Genomic DNA, 16,902 nt, shown 5'->3' on the forward strand with positions numbered 1-16,902 from the left:
TATCAAGTGAATAATGGACAGATTAAAGCTACGCTAGCTCCTGCAGCTATCCCAAAGGGACTGCCCTAAATACACTGGGAAGATGAGTAGTTTAACAAAGGAGCACTTAAACTTAATGGGATCCTCTTTCTGCTGCTGAGTGTATTTGCCAGAGGCAATGGAGTTTTAAAAATGTTTTCAAACAAGAAGTTGGAATGGTCTAGTGGTCAGAAACGGTATAACATTCACCTTCAGTCCTTGAAAACCACCAGGTTGTGAGTAATCATTAATTAGCCTAAATGGGGGTCTGTCTTGAACTGTATCAGGTTACTTGCAGGTAAAACAGACCTTGCCCACTCCTCACAAGACATCCAGCAAGCTCCCCAGGCCAGCCTCTGGGAGAGTGCAGCTGGGAAATGAGGCACCAAAGGGAACAGACCTGCCCAAGACCACGCCAGCAGTCTGTGCTAGGTCAGCATCCTTCCACTCACTGATGGCACCCACTCAGTCAAGACTGTTTTTACTTTATTCCCCATAAAACATCTTCCCTCTTTGTTGGCCTGATATTTCAGTGTCAGAAACTCCTATTACAACAGTCCTGTCTTATCTGCCAGAGTGCACAGGCTTTCAACTAACTACTATTTGACACTTCTCATTGAAGGTGCATAAGGAACACAATAAATTGAGATTTATTGATCTCCAGTAACAGAGAACTGACATCACTCTTAGTTGTGGCTAAAACCGAGCATTATTTCCATTTTGAACTTGCTTAGCTTCAGATCCAGCTACTAGATGTTGTTCTGTATTTGCCAGTTTGAAGAGCCTTCTGTTCTTGGGATTTCTCCTTCTGTTTGAATACTGATTTTCACTACTGGTCTTACATGACCATTTTTAAGAATGCCTTGGGGGTTTTGCATAGATGACACTTCAGGAGCCTTGTGGTACAACAGGTTTTTTCAGCTCTCAGATAAATACTGTAGCTCTAAATCCTGGAGGTTTTGCCTGTAGCCAGATCAGCTCATTCTTTGAAGACCACAATTCACATGCAAAGTTGCCAAGCCCTACACTGCTGTGCTGTGGTGCACTCCTAGAATGCTCTGAGGAGATATGGGATGTATCAGCATCACATGTTTATATCACAGCTGTGAATCAGTGAGTCAGCTTTTTGTCTGATATTTCTACTAAATCCTACCAATACCTCAGCTATCGACTATCCCAGATCAGTGATGCTCCTGGTTACATGTTGAAAGCTCCGCCCTGAACACATCTATGGTTGTAGTCTCCTTTAATTGCTTTCCTGGCTCAGTGTTGTACAGCTATGCATTTTCTCTGCTGGATGGACAGTGCATGGGAGCAGGAAGACATGCCACACCACGGCCAGAATAGATTCAGGACTGGGATGGAGAAAGTCTTATCTGCAAGCTACCATTAGCATCAGAGCAGAGGAATGATGCCCATGCCTCACCTCCTCTTCCAGTTTGATGACTTTGGCTTGAGCATTGTTTAGGGCCTGGTCGAGGATTTCAATGTGCCTCCGCTGATCCTCATTGGCAGAGCGCATGGCTGCCAGTTCCATCTCCAGCTTCTCCTTCTCCTTCAAGTGTTCCTTGTCTGGAAGAAAGACAAGAACGGTGTGGACAAGATTTAAAATGACATTAAAAAATAAAGCTAAGTTCAGTCAGCTCTGCTCACAACCTTCCTTCAGCAACAAAACTCAACATCAATTTTGCTGACAACCTACGTGTTGAAAAACTCAGCTCCATCTATATGAAGAAATTCTTTACTTAGAGGGCAGTGAGGCCCTGGCACAGATTGCCCAGAGAGCTGTGGTGCCCCATCCCTGGAGGTGCTTAAGGCCAGGTTGGATGGGGCGCTGGGCAGCCTGAGCTGGTGGGGGAAACCAGCCCACAGCAGGAGGTTGGAACTGGGTGATCTGTAAGGTCCCCTCCAACCTGAGCTATTCTGCGACCTATCTCTGCTCTGACAGCACTGAGTAATCATTTCAGGGAACACAAATGTCACAGTCTGACTGCTGGATCTCCAGTGTCGGACTGCAAACAGTTAATGAGGAGAGGGAGAAGGGGATGGAAGTTTCATTCAGTGAAATCTGAGATTTCAAAATCTGGCCTTCGTTCTGAATCGTGGCAAAAATAGAGCATTTGGAAGGCCCCCAAGAAGGAATATTTTCTCCAAAAATTAATTTGGCACCAATTAAACTTTGTTTTGACTTCTGACTTTTGTAAACACAGTATTACAAAATGCATTGTTTTTTAACTGAAGCAAAAAGTTGCTCCAAAACCATCAAACTGTGGAAGATCTGCCGCTAACATCCAGTCCCACCCCAGCAGAGACACTCAAGCCACGAAGGCCCTCCAGCCACCTCCCCACCTAGTCACTGAGGAGGGACAGGACACCTCACATGGCTTGTTTCAGTAATGAACCGCCCCTTTAAGGACCTTATTCTTCCTTAATTATAAGCAGGATATGAACAGCATTAATCTACTCCCTCCTCATAGGTGTCTGCAGTGAGGGGAGATGAATATGAGCTGAGCCATGTGGAGGAAGGCACAGATGGCTCAGGTGATCCCAAACCCATCTGGCCACCTCTCTGTTTGTCCTAAAAGGAGGAATACAAAACCCAACAAAAACAGACCCTGAAGCAACACAGCCACACCAGCCTCTGCAGAGCCTGCAAGCATAGCACTGAGACTGCTGGGCGCTCTACTTTGCCGACCAGAACTGGGAGCCATCTGAGCAGGACATGGCTTTTGGCTTTCCACATTGGCCAGGAATTTTAAATGTGACACACAGGCCTCATCATTCAACACGTTTACTTTAGTCCAACTCACCAGAAGAAACATTACTATCTATTGTATGAAAGTGTAGATCTGGGAAAATGATCAAGCAGCTCATTTCATTAGAGGGTGAGGAAGCCAGAAGACAAATGCTATTTCAGTCTTGTGGCATTCAAGCATCTTATGCTAGGACCATGCAACTGGCATGTTCTGGCATGCAACTTTTGCGCAACAGACTCCAGCTAATAACTATTTCTATTTTCTAATGGGTCACTGCCACATCCCATTAATAGTGGCCTTCTGTGATGGCGTAACTGCGTCAGTGGACAAGGGAAGAGCCACTAATGTCATCTGTCTGGACTTCAGTAAGGCCTTTGACACGGCTCTGCCCTGATCAGAAATCAAAGTTTCTGATCACATCAGTCTTGAAAAAAACAAGAGAAATGTTTTTATTTACTTACATCAGTTGAATGAGTGCCCTCAAAGCAACCCATACCTAAACACTATATTATGTCTAGATATCAACTTATCTGCCTAATTTAGTAACCATATCAGTATTCCTCAAGCTGTTTTTCTCCTTGCTGTGATACTGCAAAGCAGTGACACTGACAGTCCTTAAGGACACTCCTCGTTCCTGTAGAATGACCGCTGCTGGCGGAAGAAATTATATCAAATGACAGCAGTGAGAACAGAATTTGCCTGCAAGAGATTTGCTGAAAACAGGAATCCCTCTCATACCACATTCCTTGAGGTGTTTCCAACAATCTCTCGTACACAGGTTTATATTTCTCGACGATCACTCTTTGCTCACAGCTGTTAATTCCAAAGGCGCTCCAGTGGCCATGACTTTCTTCAGCAAAACCTATGAGACTCATTAAGCCTCCTATCAGTCTTCCAACTCCCAACGTGGCAAGTGTGAGGAGGAGCCCCACTGCCTGACATCCACTGGTATGGGCCTATATGACAGCAGCAGTTGCCAGTCCCCCTAGATCTGGCTGATTCACCAGGATGGCCTGGGGCACCAGAGCTGCCTCTTCTGCTCATCCACTTCCATCAAGTCTTGGCCAGCTCTGGTGGCCCTGTGACTCCACCTGCAGTGACCAGCAGAAGGACAGGCAAAATCTGAAATGAGGACAGGACCTTCTTGCCCATTCCAATGACATTCGTGGTTATCATCCCAAAAATATGTAGAATGAATGAATAAATAGATCCCGCTCACTAAGTTCGGCTGTACAGAAGGTTTTTCATAGCTTTAGTAGATTCTTCACACATTAACCAGGGCCATGTTGCCAGGTCCAGACTTTGACCAGGTTTGCCAGGTCCAGAGAAGCAGCACAGACAATGTTCATCTGTCCCTCTGCCCTCTGCAGCTTGGTAGTGATAGCCTGGGCCAAGCCAAGCATGAAGCTGCAAAGCAGAACTGGGAAGTGAAGCATTTCCTTCTGTTCTCACTGTCAAGTCCCAGTGAGAAAACTGAAAAAAAATCCCACACAAAACAAAAATAAAAAGAAGATAAGAATGGCCCCCCAAGATTTATCAGGCAATGTATTTAACAGGAGGGATAACCAAAGGCTCACTCTCAGAAGAACATTTCTGAAAAGCAGTAGCACAAATGGGTCACCGTCTCTTTTCAGCTCATCCAGCATCCAGGATGGGGAGGATGAAGCCACTCTGTACATTCACTCCAACCAGCTCTGCAAAGAGCAGCTCTCTGTGGAGCAGGCTGAGCGCTGGCTGTTGTGTGCACACCACGAATGCAGCTGCGTTCATACAGCCTGGGCTCCTGTGCTGCAGAAAATGAGACAGCACAGGTCCCCCACACTTCTCAAGGCTGCATTGACCCCTGCATCCTGGACAAATGCCAGGGGAGCTTGCTACAAAATACTCCTCCTGCAGTTTTGCTCTTAAATGGCACGTTCCTGGCAGCTCTTGCAAATTTCAGCCATGTAAATATCGAGGAAAGGCTGAGAAGCTGTAGGACTTGATGCTCTGGGGAGTTGAAGTCCCTGGATTAGTTTTCTCATATGGTGATTAACAGGGATTTTTGGCTGGAATTAATAATTATGATTTTAATGCACTTAACAATTCAGTATGTGGTTACTTGTGGTCACCGACCTAAGGGACATAAAAGTTTAAGCTCTGTCCTCCATTATCAGAGAAAGTCATTGCATCACCATCAGCGTATGGTGGCTTTCCTTACCCTACAGGAGTAACCTGAGCAGCTTAAATGTGCTTTGATTTACAGCCTGGGCATTGCCACAGCATGTGGCAGTGAAGCTGTGGTGCCCCATCCCTGGAGGTGCTCAAGGCCAGGTTGGATGGGCCCTGGGCAGCCTGAGCTGGTGGAGGCAACCAGCCCATGGCAGGGGTTGGAGCTGGGTGGGCTTTAAGGTTCCTTCCAACCTAAGGCCTTCTATGTTTCTCTGATTCCATGTCACGAAGCAGAAGCCAGGGAGAATTTGACCTTCACAAGTTGAAAACTGTCATTGGTCTTCCATTCCACTTCCTTTTGGAGGGCGGGGGAAGTCATGCAGAACAGATGCATGTTTTTGATACAACACACTCTCTTCAGGCTCCTGCTCCCTATGCACATGCCCTTGCTCTGGGGGCACGAGGGCAGCAGCTTTCCCATCTCCCAAGTGTGCCCCTCAGGGCTGTGAAACAACAGAGCAAGGGCCTCCCTCTCTTTTGCCCCCGGAACTTGCACTGATTATTTCCTATCTCAATACCAAAGGGCTCTCAGTCTGCCCAAAACACCACTCAGAAAAACATCTACTGAGCGTTTTCTTTGGCTAGGTTCATTTGATGGGAATATTTCTTCGTCTGGGATTTTGGGGCCGGAGATATGTGCACAAGTACTGCACAGCATATCCACAGCACACTGCCGTGAAGCACAAGGCTTTACTACGACACTATGAAAACCGTCTGCACATCCCCACTAATGGGCCCAGAGCCACGCAGGGTAAACTCAGATGGATGCAGACTCCAATCTGCCTCAGACACCTGAGAAAACAGTCCCTTGGAGGAACCCCTGCTCTGACAGAGGGGCTCCACATCCAGAAATCCCTGAAAAATACACAAAATTCTCAGACTCCACCAAAACAAATTCTTCCTGTGATACGCACGTCCTAAGCTTTCTCTTTGTCCTGTGCTTCTGAAACCATCCTCAGCCTCCCTTTTTGCAGCATCTGTCTCCTTCTGCCTACAGCTCTTCTGATGCCTGCATGGGCTCAGACACCTTCATCAGTCACTGCTTCACGTCTTTCCTTAAACGAACCCTTTTAACTGAAAGAACATCACATAATTACCACGGAGCTAACAGGTTATGAGTTCTCTACTGTGCCCCATACAACAGTAGCATTTTTCATTCCACACAAATGCTGAGCACTTAATTCTTTGAGGCATGCAGCCTGGCTTATGACAAAGAATAGGAGCTGTTGTCACCTTCTGTTCCCATCTCGGAGCGCGCGCGACTGCGCCGCACCGCTGCACTGCTAACAGAGGGTGCTGCAAAGAACTGAGGAACGATGCCTGCAAGGCATCTTTCAGGATGTTTTTCCCATTAGCAGAGTTCTACCACAATATTAATTCTGTGGTTAAAAGAAAACAAAACAAGCACGAGACCGGCTTAAAAATGGTAACATTGAGGAAGGTGCTCATGTTGGAGTCTTTCTATGCAGCTTTCGGTTTGGGTATGATAAGGGTCATGTTTTCAAGTTGTTTTCCATAAACCCTCTGAGCCCTCAGAGGAATGTTTGAGGCTGATACCCTGCTATCGAGCTCATCACCGTGTGCCATAGCAGCCCAGAGAACATGACTGAAGAGGAACCTGCTTTACATGTACCCACTTTTCTATTCTTGGAAGCACTCTGCATCACATTGGTAACATTTAGCTCTCTGGCCTAGACAGGAGAACTCCAAGCATCCAGCCTCTCTTACGTGATAGGATCCAAAAAGCTATATTTGCTCATAAGCTGTGGATTGATGGCAGCAATACGCCGAGTGCACAGCACAAAGTTTTATTGCTCTACTGTTAAATATTGATATTTAACATTAGAAGCACAGATCATGTGTATGTGCTGGAAAACAACTCAATTCAGTGCATTCTGGGGACTTAAATCCCTTTGCTGTTACCATCACCCGTAAATATTGTCAGGCTATCTCCACATGAAGACAGCAGACCTCAGTCTGCAATTTGCTCTGTGCAACATACCCTGTTTGAACTCCAATGAAGACAAGACTGACAGAGCAGTGCTATTTTCTTAATAGACCAACCACTTAGATGCACAGCAGTATCCACATGCTCTGGCAGCATCTGCTAATACAGCAAAGCTAACGCAGTCATAGAAAAGGTAACTAGATTCTCTTCTGATGGTGCACATATGCACAGCAGTGTTGCTGTGTCACTGGCACAGGTGGGAGCTAGGAGGAGGCTCACCTGCACTTGGGCTGGCAGCAAGGCACACTGAGTGCTGTTAATAACTCAGAGGAGATGGCTGGCTCTCAGCTAACAGTTTGAAGTTGCAGCTCATCTTCCAAGAAAGCTCGTGGTGCAATAAATGAAACAGAAGGATGAGCTGTATGCAGGGTTTTGCTTTAATAGGATTTAAGCTCACAAGGTACTGCACAGCTTGGCCAAGCCAAGCCCTTCTGAATGCATACTACAGGTGCTCAGGATACATAAGAAGTGATGTATGACAGACAGCATCCAACTGCTCGTGTTTTGGATTGCTTGCTCACATAGAGCCATCAGCACACGGTGGGACATGGTGCAGCACTGTGCTCAGTCATTAAGGAAGCCTAAAATTTGATGAGAAGGGGCAGAAGAAATCATGAAATCTCTGTTTCAGCAGTCCTTTGAGAAAATGAAGGCCCAGCTCTGCTCTTCCACCTGCTAGGCAACCCATGGCACTGACAAGTCACAAGAGGTTGCTCTGGGATTTTCCCAGCCAATAGAACAATTTGGCATCTCCAAAAATCATGTACTTTGAAAGATGATTCCTGCAAGCAACACTCAGCAATTTCAGATAAATATTTATCAAAAATAAGCTAAGTTGTGATACCATTAACTCCCACTGCCTGATTATGGAGCTCAGATACAAAAAGCACTCTAATCAATCCAGTCTGCAGCTTAAATAAGAGTATGTGATGAATTAGTTGAGTAGAACCAGGCCATAAGGACAACAACAATTAATAGCAAAGCATTCACCTTCACTTCAGTACATGTACATGGGTGTGTACACATATGCACCTTGAAAACAGATTAACACAGTACTCACTCTGAGTGACATAAAGGTCCTCTGTTGACTTATCCTCATGCCCATCAAAGTCTCTGCTGGCGAGCTGCCTGTTGGCTGTCTCCAGTCGTTCTGCAAAAAACAGGAAATAATTTAAGTATAAATATATGTATATAAAATTGTAGGCCAACCAAGAAAATAAGATGTGTGCCAGCAGCACAGTATAAATAGACTCTCTGAAGGAGAGTGTTTAAATGGAGGCTGACACATACATAAAAGATGAGACCTTTGACCTCTTCCATGAAGCTGTGTTGTTCAGACTTACAGAAGCTGGGGGTGGGGGGGAACCTCCGCCATCTGCAGCTAATATGCCCAAGCAGTTCATTTCTCATGCTATCCAAAATGTGCAATACACTTGCCATCTGACTTTACCCAGCTTTGCAAGGAGATGGGTACCTTTCTGTGGTGGAATGCGGTGCTGCTAGATGCTCTGGGGGAAGGCAGTCACCTTGGTGACACCAATCCTTAATATCCTGCACCTTTCCCATGACAGCGATTCGGCAGGGATGATTTTCCATTGGAAGGGCAGCTAGAAGAAGGATGCGACTTTCCTGCCCCACTGCTAGCTGCCTTTTGGCACCCATCTCCACAAAACAGAGCAGTCAGACTCCTCACAGGCATCTACTTAAACAAAGCACCTCACTGCATGAAGAGGTATCCGTGTAACCCACCAGGCACCTGGACAGGTAACAGTTACTCCTCCATTTTCATTCTCAAAAGGATATGCTCTCAATTTCATTTGTTTTCAGTACTAAAAAGAGATACCCTTTGATACTCACTACTTGTTTGTGAAGATGCTGAACTTGGAGATGTATGAGTTACACAGGATTGGTCTACACTGGAACTCGCTGTTCAGCTCTCTAAGGTTGGATGAGACTTTGGGACTCACAGTCAAATTGACAATTGCAAGTACTAAATGCAAAGGCATCATTCAAAGCTGTCTTTCATATTTTGCCGGAAGGTTTGTCTACAACCAGCGGAGTGACAGCAGTTCTGTCTTATGCCAATAAGCAGGGCCTGATTTCTCAAGGTTATCTAAAACGTGAAAATACTCCTCCAAAGCCCGCTACTTTGGAGCTTGTGGAAAGTGAAGCACCATGTCAGCTGTGGAAAAAAGCAAATACTCAAATGTAACATACCACGGAGATCCCTGTTGAAATCATGAAGTCTCCTAATTTCTCCTTCCAGTTTGTTTCTCATCGCTTTGTCCAGAGACTCCCTCTTAGTGGTGGTCTTGACCAGGCCCTCATAAGCTTCTGAAATCCTCTGAATCTCTATTTCAAACTGAAAGGAGAGAGAGCTCCCATGAAAGCCCAGCAGGAAAGCACCCCATTCTACCACTCACAGAATCATAGAATGGCTTGGGTGGGAAAGGACCTTAAAGATCATCCAGTTCCAACCATGAGCAGGGTTGCCACCCATAAACCAGGTTGCTCAGGGCCTCATCCAACCTGGCACTCTCCCAGAGCATTCTGATGGGGCACAGGTGCTGGGGTGATACCTGCGCCAAATGTCACATCAACCACTGACTCTAAAATGAGAAATCCTACACACTACCAGAAATGTTATAGGCTTGACTCTGACCTTATTTCAGCTTTGAACTACTGTAGTCCAATCCTTTACCTCCTTGGCCGAAGACTGCTCCGCAAAAGAAGAAACTCTCTACAACAGACCAAAACAATTGTTTTGGATTTTCAACCTTTTAAACACAATCTCCTTGACTTCTGGAAAATTTGCATCTTAAAACCTAAAACCAAAAGACTGACAGGAGGACAGCTCCAGGCAGGCTTTTGTTGTTCTGGTCAAACAGATTCAGCTCTTTTAATCAGCTAAATTAATGTAAGGTATTACAGCTTGGCTGAACTCACTGCTGAAGGAATGATTAACACCAAGGTGGGAATTTGTTCCTGCATGCCTCGCTCTTGTGTTTGTGGAGAAAAACCTGATAATGTGCATGGGCTGGAAAACCAAGAGATATATATAGCCTCCCACATACCTTTCTAAATCTGGTGCTTTTTTAGTCTCTTCAGCCATGGGTGGGACGGATTGGTGATTTGTGAAGCCAGAGTGCAAGCCCACCTCTACTTAATGTGGAGGGAGGTCCCTCTCCAGGGCTCATTAAGCTTTAGCTTTAATTTGCAGGCTGCAGCACTAGCAGAATACAAGCTCCAGCACCAGGAATGCAGTCACCCCTCAGGAACCTAAAGGCAGGCTGCAGCAGCCTGAACCCACACTTCCTGCAATGCCAGGGCCAGACACAGCCTCTAGGCACCTCTGTTCCATACACAGAGCAAAGCCTGTAGAGCTTGCACCTGAGGGAGGTTGGGGATGCCCAGTTCCCTCCTTTGCTTCCTGCTGTCAGCTCGCTTAGGCATAAAAACTGAAACAAATGAGAAGATACAAAGCCAAAGACACCAGCACTGACCTCACCCTGTGACCCCAGCACCTTTGGATTAGCCCCTGACCTTGCTCACACCACATCACCTATCCCACACAGGTGGTGATTTACCAGCCTGCAGCTATTTCACACACACGCAAGCTGCTTTCTTAAATCTGTGACAGTATTGGAACCATAGGCACATTAATTTCAGCTAACAGTTCTCTGCGGCTCCATGAGGAGGCTGAAGTGGTTTTATCCCATACTGTGACACTCTGTCTTAAGTGATCTACAAACCATTATTCTGACTTTCCATTTTTGTTTTTCAAAGCAGGACCACCAGGAAGTCCTGTTATATTTCAGATGATCAAACCTAGAAAAGCAGGTCCCTTCTATTTCCACTCTGCTGGGATGAGACCAGACAAGTGTGCTTGCACCATGGGGACAGCACACTCAGGAATGCTGCACAAAACCTACCTGTAAAGCACATGCAAAGATTCCTCTTATCCTTTCCTGCTCTCAGAACGATTGGCAGTGAACTTATTTCCCATCAACAAGAAATCAGTATTAAAAATACCGTGCACTAGAAAATCTGCATTTGAAACTCAGCCTGAATCTGACTGTGGTTCAAAAACAGACAAGGAGTTCTCCTTTTCAAGCAATCATAAACTGATTTGGGTTGGAAGGGACCTTAAGGACCACCAAGTTCCACCCCCCCCTGCCATGGATAGGGACACCTCCTGCTCAGCCAGGTTGCCCAAAGCCCCATCCATCCTGTCCCTTTTGAAGGATGGGGTATCCACAGCTTCTCTGGGCAACCTGTTCCAGTGCCCCGCCACCCTCTAAATAAAGCATTTCTTCCAAAAGTCTCATAGACATCTCCTTCATTTTAGCTTAAAGCCATTAGCCCTCACCTTATCACCACACTTCTGGATAAAGAGCCCCCCTCCAGTACCTTTCTTGTGTCATTATGTGTATTTTTCCTCACACACATAACAACACAAGCTTAAACAAGCATGAACTTTCATGAGAAGATCTATTTTGTGTGAATGTTGCAGAATCAGAGCATATCAACTAGTTACTCAAATAACAGCACAGTTGCAGCTACTTGACCCTGTTATGGCTTTTCCTTTGGATCAGTGTGACCTCTGCTAGCTTTACTCCCGTAAGTAGTTAGAGGATACCTATACTCAAGCTACCTTGCACCATTCTCTGTGACCATTTACAGAACACGAGCTTCTCTAACTCTCCCTTGGAAGGAAGGTTTGGCTCAGCAAAATTAATTTTCAAGGCATGGCCCTGCACTCATAACAACATGATCCCAGGAGGACACTGTGCTCAGTTGGGTGCCCCAGCACCTTCTGTGCCTCCCTCCTCACACTCAGCTGTTATCTGAAGCAGAAGATGCCTTCCCCAGAGAGCTCCTACCACAGCAGAGCAGATTTTCCAACACACCGGGGATTTCCCCAGCCCAACAGCCCTGCCTCACGCTGCTGGATAATGCAGGGGCTCTGCCTTGCTCACTCTCTGCTGAGACACCCATCCTTCCCAAAGGATGTCACCATGCAAGCCTCCTCCATCCCCCGAGGCAAAGACTTGCTGCAGGAAAATTAGGAACCTCCGTTAGCAGTGAACAAAATTACAGGACAGCAGAGCAGTTATAAGTTATGCTGGCGTTTCTCAGCAACTCTGGGACTTCCTTTCCTTTCTTCTGCTGAGGCAGCATCTACAACTGACCTACTCAAACAACCTCCAGAAACAGCATGGGAAAGCACCAGCCCAGCAGTTAAAGTTCAGCAAGGTTTGTCCACCAAAAAAGCAGCAGAAAAAGCAATGCTCTGCTTTACTGAAAAAGCCACAAATAATGTGTGCCCTTCCCCTCCAGCTCTTTTTGATAAGAAAACCAGACACCACGTCAAAGAGCACAGGGCTTAATCGCTGCCTTGTACCTCTCTGCAGAACGTCTGCTCAGACATGGCTTAGAATCTCACAGCCCTCCGGGTTGATCCGCTCATGTGAACGCTCGGGGAGCTCTGCGTCAAGCTGATTTTCTCTCTCTGATTTCTTCTCCTAATTCTGTTAAGAGAAGAGAAGTGCAGGGAGGGTTGCCCTACCTAGAATAACTTTGGTACACACAGACCAAAAAGTAGTACTTCTCATAACCTTTCCACTTTCAGCAACAGAGAAGAGCTTCCACACCCAACACACAGAATTTAACTCCCTTGGCTTTTCAGATTTCAGCTGTGGGAACACAGGAGGACCTGCCCTGGCCATGTGCTCAAACAAGGAAAAAAAAACAACACAGAAAGCATAATGTGTGTGAAGGTTTTGGTTCAGGAAATTTTCCTGAAGAAAGAATGCACTTGAGCATGTGTTTTGCTTTAAGAGCCTGCTTACATTCCCCCGAAGTCAATGGGATTCGAGTCCACACTCTGTTGACCGAAGCGAGACTTCAGCCCCATGCCTGAATACCTTTCTGTTGGTGTCTGATGCAATCCGACTCGCAGGGCATCCAAAATAAAGAGCGAGCCGTTTCTAGGAGTGTGAAAGGAAAGCTGAATATTTTTAGGGCATCATACGTCGCTTCTACTGAACAACGCAGCTTTTGTGAAATTAATAACTGGAATATTTACTTTTGCCCACAAAGGCCACAGGGAAGCCTTTGCAGCCATACTCACAAGAAATGCTGCTGCAAAAATGTTTTGCCTAACTTTAGGAAATTCTGTGAATACAGCACAGAGGAGGAGGCTGCAAAGCTAGCAGCAGCTACAAACAACAGATCTCTTTTCAAACCTTTCTGGACTTTCTAGCCAAAGATTTTCCCAAAGCTGAGTCTTGGGACATGATCTCTCAGTGTGGCTCTCCTGTAGAAATGTGTCTGTGATATAACACAGCACAGAAAAACAGAACTCTTAAATTCAGAGAGAGAAGACCAGAAGCCTAATGCCATTTGTGTGCAAGTGGTGGGAAGTCATAAATGAAAGAGTAGAGCAGGATCCCAAATTAGAGTGGGAATTAGAATAGTTCAGTTGGAAGAGACCTCCAATGACCATCTAGCCCAATTGCCTGACCACTCCAGGGCTAACCAGAAGTTAAAGTGTATTATTGAGAGCATTATCCAAAAGCCTTTTGAACAATGACAGTCATGGGGCATCAACCACCTGACTAGGAAGCCAGTCCCAGTGTTTGACCTCTCACACAAGTGATTGGCCCCATTCACTCAGACCCTTTGAGCTCTGCCCTCCAGCCAGATCCCCTCCCAGCGTAGGGTGAACCTGTTCATCTCACAGTTGGACAATCTGTGCAGAAGAATACTCTGCTACAAGGGACTATATCAAAGGTCCAGAAAGATTACCACTGCCTTTTCTTATTTCACCATGCTTACCTTACCACAGAAGGAGATCAAATTATTAAAGGAGGACTTTGTCACCGTGAACCCAGGTTGACAATGCCTGACAATAGCATTATTCTATGCCCTTCAGTAGCACTTAGGATAACCTTCTCCATGGCCTTCCCAGGTACTGAGTTTACACTAACAGGTCTGTAGTTTCCTGGGTCTTCTTTCATGCCTTTTCTGTAGACAGATGGCTAGCTTCCAGTCAGCAGGAACCTTCCTGGACTCTCAGGACCTTTGGTAAATAGTTGAGAGGGATCCAGATATAACATCTGCTAACTCTCTCTGTACTCTGGGATGAATGCCATCCGACTCCAAGGATTTACAAACCATCAGCTGATAGAACTGATCCCTGACAATTTCCGTGACTGTACATGAAAAGTCGCTGTTCCCCTCAGTCACAATCCTCCAACTCAGAGGACTGGGCAACTCAAGATCTACTAAGGCAAAAAAAAAGGCATGAAATGCCTCTGCTTCTTCCTCATCCTTACTTGTTAGGTGCCCATAAAGTATCAGTTCAATGTTTTTTCTTAGTTTTCCCTTTGTGATTGACATACTTCTGTTGTCTGATGCCATACTGGCCAATATCAATCCAAACTGAACTTCATTTTTTCTTGTTTTCTCCCCGCAGATGTGAACTGCAGCTCTATAATCTCCCTGTGAAGCCAGGTCTTGCTTCCAGAGATCATATTTTTTCTTTCTCTTAATAATTTCCAGGAGGAGTTCCCTGTTCAGCCAGGCCAGTCACCTGTCCCACTTGCTTGACTTGTAGCACAGTGATGATTACCTTCTCCTGGGCTTTTAAGAGGTGGTTCTTCAAAACCGATCAGCTCTCATGGACCCCTACTCTCTCCAGAGCAGATGCAAATGAGTTCCCTGAGAAGCTTGAAGTTTGCTCTCTTAAAATCCAGAGTGACAACCTTGGGGACCATTATTCCTCATTACACCAAAGATTTTGAACTCAACTAATTAATTCATGATCACTGAGAAAGAGAACTAACCTACCGCCACATCTCCCACAGGGCCTTCCCTATTCTCAAGCAACAGATCCCAGAGGACACCTTTCCTAGTTGGCTTACTAAATACTTGTGACGGGAAGTTATCTTCAGTGTGCTTTAGAAATTTCCCAGACTTGTGTGTCAAAGCAACATGGTATTTCCAGTTTATGTAAATAATTCATATGGTCCTGGGCTCTTGGGACCCAAAGCCAGCAGGTTTGGGAGCACCTCTGCATTGACTTTGGTGAGATCCCACTTTTAAGCAACATCTGCTTTGTCTAATTTTCACTTGTCTTTCCTTGTTGATCCAGGCAATGCATGAGACATCACCTTTCTTCACTGAAAATGCCCACTGCATACAGAAAACAGGGTACAGGAGCTCTTCACAAATGGGTTTTTGAGCAAATATTTACCAGATTCATTCAGATAAAGTGACAGTTGTTTTTGAACCAAAACATTCAAACGTACCTGTCTAACATTAGCTTTTAGGAATCCAGAGCAATCACTGAAGACCTCTCTGATAATCACACTAACCAAACAATGTTTTTTTGGTTGTCCAACCACACCAATCTTCAAACCACATCAACCCCATCACTGCCTCCTAAGCTTTCATAGAGAGCGGAGTGCCATGCTAGCTCATTGTATGAAACACTCAAGGTAGCTGTGGCCATGCTCTTCAAATGCTTCTTGTATACAGCTCTACTGCCTGTGCAACTTGGCTGCCCCAGAACACCCTGCCCCGACAAGGCACGCTCCAGCAAAGCTGTCACTGAAAAAATGTCTTGGGTTGCAAGGGACCTTAAAGATCATTCAGTTCCAATATCCCTGCCAAAGGCAGGTTTGTCACCCACTAGATCAGGGCCCCATTCAACCTGGCCTTGAAAACCTCCAGGGATGGGGCATTCACAGCTTCTCTGGGCAGTGAGAGAAGGATGGAAGGGGAAAGTCTCCAAATGAAGGATGCTTGATGAGCTGCCTTGCTGCACCCTACAGGCAGAGAAGCCTGTGGGCACCGGGACATGGTATTACGCTTACAGGACACCATCACTGAGAGGCAGTGGTGAGAGACTGCCCACTGGTATGTTCCCATTGCAGTGACAGGACCATGAACAGGGACCATTTGAGGAACCCAAATGCAGGAGCACCGAGATTGTTCCCCATCCCCACACCTCCACGTACCTTCTGCAGCTTGTCTGCCTTCTCATAGTACCCCTCCAGCTCCTGCCGCAGCACGTGGTTCTCCTCGGAGAGCATCTCCACCATGTGCTGCGCCCGCTCCACGATGGCGAAGGCGTCGGGTGTCAGCTGCTGGCCCGGTGGCACAGGTGGCTGGGCAGAGGAGGGGGCTGGCAGCGGAGGCAAGGAGCCTGGAAGCAGAGGGCCGGCAGCAGAGGAGGCCTGTGAGGACATGGGGCTGTGCTGCTGGGCCGGCGGCGGTGGGAAGGGAGGCTGGCATTGTCGGCTGCAGGAAAGCACAGGCAGGGATGCGTTAGAGCCACACACCCTCAAGACGCACGCAGGGGCTTCCATATAATTACTGCAGGGTTTATTAATAGGGTTATAACTGTACGGTCATGATTTAGTCACTCCTAAATACCAACAATCGCAGCAGGCACCGGGTAAATTGTCTCCTTGCCTGTTCTTGACATTGATGCATATATCTGGTGCAAAGGGATAAAGGAAGCATTGAGTCAAAAGCGGCACTTTTACCTAGGTGCACAGCTAATATTTCAGCCCTCCACCAGCCTCTCCCTGCCCCCACCTCACCACAAACCCCACCACGGAGCAGCTTAAGCCGACGGCTATGACTGGAGCACAAGGGATGCATTACTCACCCTTCAAAAACCGCTCCCTGCCTGGAGCGAGCCAAGGGGCTGAGCAGCCAAATTTGGAGGTGAAAGGAAGTGATGTGAGCAAAGCACTGTCCCTGCACAGCTTCAGTGAGCGTCAAAGGGAAGGGCTGCTGCAGAGCTGCGGGAAGCACAGCCCTGATCAATCACCTCATGCAACGACAGCCAGGCGAGACCTCATTGTGTCACTCCACGACAAATGGCATCCATCA

General features: G+C 46.5%; 1 protein-coding gene across 4 annotated transcripts in view; it reads right to left on the reverse strand.

Annotated features, from left to right (window-relative positions):
• The window catches only part of AMOTL1 (angiomotin like 1), a 66,825-nt gene that overhangs the window by 15,294 nt on the left and 34,629 nt on the right, over positions 1-16,902 (reverse strand). For all 4 annotated transcript variants that reach the window (XM_425649.8, XM_004938848.5, XM_004938847.4 and 1 more), the window contains 4 exons: positions 16,020-16,302; positions 9,211-9,355; positions 8,054-8,143; positions 1,445-1,590 (listed from right to left, as the gene is read on the reverse strand). In XM_425649.8, coding sequence (XP_425649.4) covers positions 1,445-1,590; positions 8,054-8,143; positions 9,211-9,355; positions 16,020-16,302 — 664 coding nt within the window. The remainder of the gene's footprint in view (positions 1-1,444; positions 1,591-8,053; positions 8,144-9,210; positions 9,356-16,019; positions 16,303-16,902) is intronic.

This window comes from Gallus gallus, chromosome 1, assembly GCF_016699485.2.
Source record: "Gallus gallus isolate bGalGal1 chromosome 1, bGalGal1.mat.broiler.GRCg7b, whole genome shotgun sequence".
In the NCBI taxonomy this organism is placed as follows: Eukaryota; Metazoa; Chordata; class Aves; order Galliformes; family Phasianidae; genus Gallus; species Gallus gallus.